Genomic DNA, 7,935 nt, shown 5'->3' on the forward strand with positions numbered 1-7,935 from the left:
AAAACAAGTTGATCAATCATGACAATTGAGATCGAACGGCCCTCCGTGGGTTTATCAAAGGTTGCAGTATCAGAAACTCACTGCGAGAAATCACCTTATTTTGCTGGCTGGAGAGCATACGATGAAAACCCTTATGATGAGCTGTGCAATCCCTCTGGAGTCATACAGATGGGACTTGCAGAAAATCAGGTACGATGATAAAAGCCTCGACTGGATTCACAGCCGTTGGATCAGCACTGCATGTCTGATAATTAATGTTGTGGTACGTTATTACAGGTATCCTTGGATTTGGTCGAAAAGTACCTTCAAAAGCCGGCAGATAACGGGAGTACAACTGTCGGATTCAGAGAGAACGCGTTGTTCCAAGATTATCATGGCTTGCAAGCTTTCAGAAAGGTCATATTACCCTGACTGGATTTTCTGTTGTAATCCCTCTTGTATTTTATTTCATTTCATATATATACGTCTAGTGTATAAAATAAATGACATAATTTTTATACACTCTGCATGTATAATATATATGTGAAATGAATACAATTATTTTTTCGAATTACTTAATATATAGTTGCATGGACCTTCCCCATGGTACAAACTGTAATGCTTCCTGTACAATATTTCAGGCCATGGCTAGCTTCATGGAACAAATAAGAGGGGGAAGAGCAAAGTTTGACCCTGATAGAGTTGTTATCACAGCCGGCGCAACGGCAGCGAATGAACTACTTACCTTCATTTTGGCTGATCCTGGAGATGCAATGCTTATACCAACTCCTTACTATCCAGGGTATCAATCATGATTTTCTATCGCACATCTCTATAGTATAGAAAGGAACGATTTAATTATATTTACTGTTCTGTATATAGATTATTGATAAAAATATAAGAACCGCAAATATAAAAGTAGCTGGAATTATTTATTTTTTTTAATAATTATAGAATTCCTGCCACCGAATTCTAAAAAATAGTTGGAATTAGACAAATCTAAGATTTTTTAAATTGGGTTTTGCTGATTGTGTATGTTTTAAAAATATTTCACCTAAGCATTGACTTGGCCAAAAAAATGAAGTATATAAGATGCATATAATTATAAAATAAAATTATTGTATAAGATAAAATTTTTAAAAGAAAACATTAATCCCCTAAACCCCGACCCCCCTCTACCACCCCGAGCCACGCGCCAAGCACCATTAGTCGACGTTGTCGTCGTGCCCCTCTGCTGGTACGCGTCGCGGCCATCACTTTCTTGGGGGGCAACAGCAAAGGGGATTCGTGGTTGGTTTTTTTATTTAAATTTATATAATATAAAATAATAATCTTATTTTTTAAAATTTATAATTATCTATAAAATACTTTTATGTATTTTTTTTTTCTGTTGTATCGATAATATATTTAAATTGATTTTTTTCTTTCTTTCTTTTTTTAAGTTGATGTATTGAGTTATATATCATATTCAATTTATAATATATTTTAAAATATATAAAATTATTTATTATATGCATGTAACACCATGTCATGAAAGCTAGTTTCAAAACTCGTTTTTAAGCAACTTGATCTTTTTCTTTTTGTGTTTTTATGTAAGTGATTATATGTTGGAAAAAAGTAAAAAAAATGTCCAGTCAGTAAAAAATCCCAAAATGAGAAAGTATTTTTCCATGTCATTGCTCATGTGACAGGAAATTTTTTCATATAAGTGCTTGTATGATGGATCAATAGTAAAAGAATGCCAAATTAGCTTTTCCCTCAATTCAAAAAATTCTACATTTGTCCAACTCAGCAAATCCAACCACTTCTTAAAATCCGTGGTCGGAGAGTCATGCAATGACTAAAAAAGGTTTAATTCTAAGCTAATAAATGCCATCCTTATATCTAGGGCACTTATTTTGCCACTATATATACGGGGTTGTAAATGCGAATAAGTAAGAAAAGAATGTACGGCAATCATTTAGTGTGTCACTAATATGTGATTCTCATACATAAACTACGTATATTCATTCACTGCAAATGCTACTTATTAAAGCAAATTTTAGTATATCTCACGTAATTTTTGCATTTTATGGAACTAATTATGGTTAATTCCACAGGTTCGACAGAGACTTGAGGTGGAGAACAGGAGCGAACATCGTGCCGGTCCACTGTGACAGTTCAAACGATTTCGATATCACGCCCGAGGCCCTGGAAGCGGCGTACCGTGAAGCTGAATCCAAGAACATCAAAGTTAGAGGAATGCTCATAACAAATCCATCAAACCCTTTAGGAATCACCATCAAACGATCAACTCTCGAAGACATTCTTGATTTCGTTACGCGTAAAAACATCCATCTCGTCTCTGACGAAATCTTTTCAGGCTCAGCCTTCTCCTCTGAGGACTTTGTCAGCGTTGCTGAGATCGTTGAGGCCCGGAACTACGAAGATTCTGAAAGAGTTCACATTGTTTATAGCCTGTCAAAGGACTTGGGCCTGCCGGGCTTTAGGGTTGGGACTATTTACTCATACAATGACAAAGTCGTCACCACTGCAAGAAGAATGTCCAGCTTCACTTTGATATCTTCCCAAACACAGCACCTCTTGGCTCTGATGCTCTCCGACAAAAGCTTCACTGAAAACTACATTAAAACCAACAGACAAAGGCTGAAGAAGCGGTACCAAAAGATCATCGACGGCCTGAAAGGCGTTGGTATCGAATGCTTGAGAGGAAATGCGGGGCTGTTTTGCTGGATGAATTTGAGCAGTTTACTGGAGAAGCCCACGAAGGAACAAGAACTGGCGTTGTGGAAATTGATATTGCATGAGGTGAAGATCAACATATCGCCAGGATCTTCTTGCCATTGCTCAGAGCCAGGTTGGTTTAGGGTTTGCTTTGCGAATATGAGTGAGCAAACACTGGAAGTTGCACTCAGGAGAATTCATGAGTTCATGGATAGGAGAAACAACGTGAAGAGCTTTGATGTTTACTCTTCAGATCAGCTTTTTTCTTCTTAAGGTAGTTTTTGGTTGATGAGTTAAATAGGGTTTGGTTCAAGAATACTGTAATTAGATAACCATATTCATCAATCCAAGATCTTTGTTTTTTGTTTAGTACTGATGATAATTGAGTATCATATATGTTCTTTGGGATTGTCAGTTTATGATGTATTGGTCCTATGAGTTGATTTTTACTGAATGTAGAAATATAATATATAATGTACTTTGCTGAAAATTATAATTTTAATTTTGTAACTATAGATATTATAATTTTAGTCATATTGAAATCAATTTTAAACAATTTTGTTTTTAATCTAAAAAGATTGGCAATTTGAAGACAAATTTAGTAGACAATTCATGAATGCAAAGTGTATATGTTGTTCACGTGATATGTTAATTTAGGATTTTTTTACTAATATATGAATTTTCAGCTAAAATTGTCTTGAAATTGTTAATTAGGTAATAAATAATTATTGTTAGACTGAAAGTTATAAATTTTAATTTTTTCCTAAACATGATGTGGATTAAATTTAATTTTGAAATTGATTATTAAAATTAAAAAAAATTATCAAATGACACAAACAAGTATGTTTTTCCTCGAAAGGTACATAACTGTCAGAATCTTCAAAGTTGGCCGGTGTTATGATGTTCCTTTCTAACCAATTTTAGAAATTCAGACAAATTTTGTCATAAATCATGAAACTAAAAAAGGTAAGGGATTATTTTACAGTTCTAACAAATTACAGAATTAAAGTATCAAATCGTTTTAATTATAAAACTAAAAATATGATTAAACCCGTTGGATGACAAAAATTATGATTCAAGAGCACGTATGCAAGAACTATTTTTACAAAAATCACTTATCGATATTGCTCAACTAACAATTTACGTAAAAATTAATAAAAATAATCAACGAGATTATATGAAAATTATTATTTTATTCGAGTGATTGATCGGAGTACAATCACGAATATATAGCAAATGATTTTTGTAATCTAGAACTCGTAATAATGAAGAGTCATGCCTTGAACAATGAATTTTTTGTTTTCCAATTCAAATTCATCCTCATATTAGGAAGAGAGCTTCTTTTTATACTAATCAACTAATTAGATAAGTGATGAATTTTTACTCTTTTACTTCTCGTCTCTTAGGATGCGTATATAGATGAAGACTTCGTGAGGGGTAAAATAGTCTTTTTGCGAGTTCTTCATTAATGACTTAATCTTCTTGATATGACCATAATCCCATTCTTCATGCTATAATTATTTGGATATCTTTCCATATCACTTATTTAAAAGATAATTTTTTTTACACACTTCCGACATCTATTTGGTCCGAGTCCTAAGAGGCTAACAGAGAAAAATCCAAACACAACCACCTGTTCATGTGCACGTGTGCCAAGAGGGACAATCATGGACTGGACTCCCACGTGCAATCACAGATCAGTTCCTACTTTCTATCTGCCAACTTATAAAGTTGAACCTTAAAAGAAGCACGCAAAAGTGATCTTCTCAATTATAACGAAACGGTGTTCCCATAAGTCGACAACTATAACAATCATATACTAATTATTAATATCAAATAACTATATTTAATCAATAGTTATTACATACTTACATCGTTTGACTTCCAATAACTTACTTCGATGATGCGGAAATAGAAATTGGTGAAACCAAACACTTTACGCAAACAATAATAAACTGAACAGTGATTATTTTAAATTTTTGCAAACGCACGTATAACTAATATATAAGTCGAAACTTTATTAGTTTGCACACCCTTTTTCCAGCTTGATCATTTAATCAGTTTCAAGTCCCACATAAAAAATTAGAGTTGTTAATTACGAGTATAATTATAAGCAAATATATTGCTGGATTTTGTTTAAGTTGGATGATTATTAATGTACAGTAAAGAACCAATAATTCTTTGCCTGATTAGTGAGGTTGAGATCTCAAAATTAAGAGATTGTGAGTTCGAATTCTACAAATATAGATAGTTAGTAAACCTTCGTTTATTTTGAATGTATTATAATTAATTGATTTAGAAATATTTATATATTGCGTACTGAATATTATAATAATACTCTATTAGTATATTTACAACTATCGATGTATTTTTAAAAGAAAAAACAGTTAATCAACTGCCTAGTTTTTTATTAAAAAAATGGACATTACAGAAGGATGCTGACAATTAACGGCGAGCTTCCAAAATAATATGCGTGGGATTATGGACTGCAGATACAGATTGTCAAGGCCGAAATCCAATCATGCAGCACTCTGTTCAACAATCACAATCACCAAATATTAATTTCACGACACGCCTTCCTCACGGCCAAACCTGTATGTAACTTGCACATGATTTGATTAATTTATAATTTTAATTTTTAAATTAATTTATGTAGGAAAAAAAATACGATCCTCCTTAAGTTACAAGTCTATAATTGCAATTTAATTGAGTTATGTATAAGTCATGCAACTTTTCTGCCAAATTAATTAGAAAATGACTAAATTGCCAAAATGACTTAACTGCGAAAATTAGTTCATGCGGGATAAAAATTACGAGTCCCTTAAAATACATGAATTATGCAGCTTATTTGTTTATTTTGACAATTATGCAGAAAACGAGCAATTATTTTGACAATCATGTACAGTTATGCAGCTTATTTGTTTATTTTGACATGCACATAACGAAGAATTATTCATAGTCATGAACGGTACAATGCGTTGATACATTTGAGCCAAAAGTTGTAGTACGTATCTTTAATTCAATCATCCTACGATATGTTTGGAGCTATACACCTCGTGCAAGATATCAAGGTTTTAGAGATGGAATTTCACGCACCGGATCAGATTATAATCCTGAAAACTAATCATGCAGCAGTCTACCATTTCTTGTCAATGACCAAGGAAATCTGCCAAAATGGCTTCCTAAACATTAACAGCTAGCTCTGATGCATGTGATATAGTATGAATAGCTGATCTTGCTAACAAATGGGCTGGTATCTTACCCTTTCGACAGTAAAAAAACAGGGTAGTTTGAATAATAATATTGACTTTTTTAGGGATATATGTGTAATTTTTTAAATAAATGAGTGATTTTTGTAGATGTTGATGTTTCTGGTGGGGGTACATATAGTTTTTTTTAAATATAAGGGTGATTTTTATAAATAATTATAGGTTAGGGAGTGTAGATGTAATTATCCCTGTAAAAAAAATATGTTCTAATATAATTTGATTTGTTTGTTTTGATTAATCAGACCCAAATGAGCTTTTACGAACACAGTAACAAAGTATAATATTAGCGACAAAATATCAAATGATAATTTTAACATCATTACTCATATATAGTATGTATTAAGTGACATCAATTTTATTTTTGTCACAATATAACTAATAGTGACAAGAATTGGATACAAAGTTGTTATCTATATTAATATAAAAAAAAGCCTTTTACACTCACAAAATGCAGTTAATGATACCGGCGCACTAATTTTTAAGTATGATAGTTATAACCCTAATTGGATAATTTTAAAAGTTAATTGTAATTACTTTATATATATATATATATATATATAAAAGTGACTCCATGTTATTTTAATACCACCACCACTAATTTTTTTTTTTGCGTCGATAATATTTCAAGTTGGTTTTCTTTTGTTTCTTTCTTTATTTTTTTTTTAATTTGTTGGTTTATATATTTTATTCTTATTTATAATATATTTTAAAATATAAAAAATTATTTATAATATGCACGCAGGCATGACGTCTAATTATAAATAATTAGTGACACATTTATTGTGAAAACTTGATGACAATTCACATGCACTAACTACAAATCATTATCGTCTCTGTACGTATACCACTAATTATAGTAGCAGGTCGTTTTTGTCCTAATTTTGCTAATGATGATATTAATAAAATAATTATAAATGTTAAAATTATAAAATTCATTATTATGAAAAAAATAAAATACTTTATTACTAATCTTCTTATTTGGCAGCAATCTTAAATTGAGGGCCAAAGAATTTAATTTATATTTTAATCTAACAACATACATGTTATAATAGTAGTTATAGTAATATATTTACGTACATTAATTGTTGATAATTGAACTATAATTATTAATTGATTCATAAAAAAAAAAAAAAACGAAAAAGATCATTTCTCTTCTTAATATTTCAATGGAACCCTCTAACATCTTTGCCTCTTTTTTTCTTTTAGGTTGGTTCAATAATATCTTTCCTCATCACTAATTAGATATGAGGCTACCCTCGCATGCATTCAAATGGGCTAGAGCTTCAACTCTTCCTCAATTCATTTCCATGCCAAATATGGGCTTGCAGTTTCTCCTACGACACTCAATTAGTATTAATTCCAAAAACACAAAATTATTAGTGTTATAGACTGTTGACATTGTTGTATCCAAAATTTAGGACAAGGTTTATTTAAGTGAATTTGTGCGAGTGTTGTCCAAGAGAGTGAAATGCGTTCCAATTACCTCAATTGTGAGCCTATAAAGAATCTCACAACCACGTTAAAAGGTCTTTATTATAATCTTTCAATTTTTAAGTTAGTAGGTCATAAGAGAATGATAATGAAGGTTGTAAGAAAATTATATATGTTGTATAGAGGGCGGCTATTTAATTATAAATTTCTCCTGATTATATCATTTCACGTCAATCACAAAAACCAAAATGATTCAATGATCACGATGAGACTCCACACATATTATGATTTTGAATGCACCTGCATTGAATCGTAAAAACCTTTGATAAAAGGGATCTTGAACTTATTATAAGATCGAAATCAAGATCTTATTAGATGTAATACCCCACATCAAATATAGGGAAAAATACAAATTTGCACATTTGATATTGTAAATGTGCAAATTACCCTCTATGAAAAAATTAGCAATTTAATATTTTTAAAATATAGCAATTTATCTCCCTGTATTTTTTAAAATGAAACAATTTACCTC

General features: G+C 31.3%; 1 protein-coding gene across 1 annotated transcript; it reads left to right on the plus strand.

The window, feature by feature from the left end:
* LOC105162155 (1-aminocyclopropane-1-carboxylate synthase 7-like) lies at window positions 1-3,034 on the plus strand. The gene is made up of 4 exons (XM_011080124.3): window positions 1-189; window positions 277-396; window positions 621-781; window positions 2,079-3,034. Exons 1-4 carry the CDS (start codon window positions 19-21, stop codon window positions 2,974-2,976), a joined length of 1,350 nt encoding a protein of 449 aa, XP_011078426.1. The 5' UTR covers window positions 1-18; the 3' UTR covers window positions 2,977-3,034.
* The last annotated feature ends 4,901 nt before the right edge of the window (window positions 3,035-7,935 follow it).

The sequence above is a fragment of the Sesamum indicum genome, linkage group LG5, assembly GCF_026168435.1.
Source record: "Sesamum indicum cultivar Baizhima isolate 11 linkage group LG5, ASM2616843v1, whole genome shotgun sequence".
Classification (NCBI taxonomy): domain Eukaryota; kingdom Viridiplantae; phylum Streptophyta; class Magnoliopsida; order Lamiales; family Pedaliaceae; genus Sesamum; species Sesamum indicum.

Bases quoted from the DNA above. Each gene is read 5' to 3' on its own strand.
- LOC105162155 (XM_011080124.3), top strand. From the start codon at position 19: ATGACAATTGAGATCGAACGGCCCTCCGTGGGTTTATCAAAGGTTGCA. The intron at 397-620 runs GTCATATTACCC...ACAATATTTCAG, and splicing joins GCTTGCAAGCTTTCAGAAAG to GCCATGGCTAGCTTCATGGA. The intron at 782-2,078 runs GTATCAATCATG...TTAATTCCACAG, and splicing joins CCAACTCCTTACTATCCAGG to GTTCGACAGAGACTTGAGGT.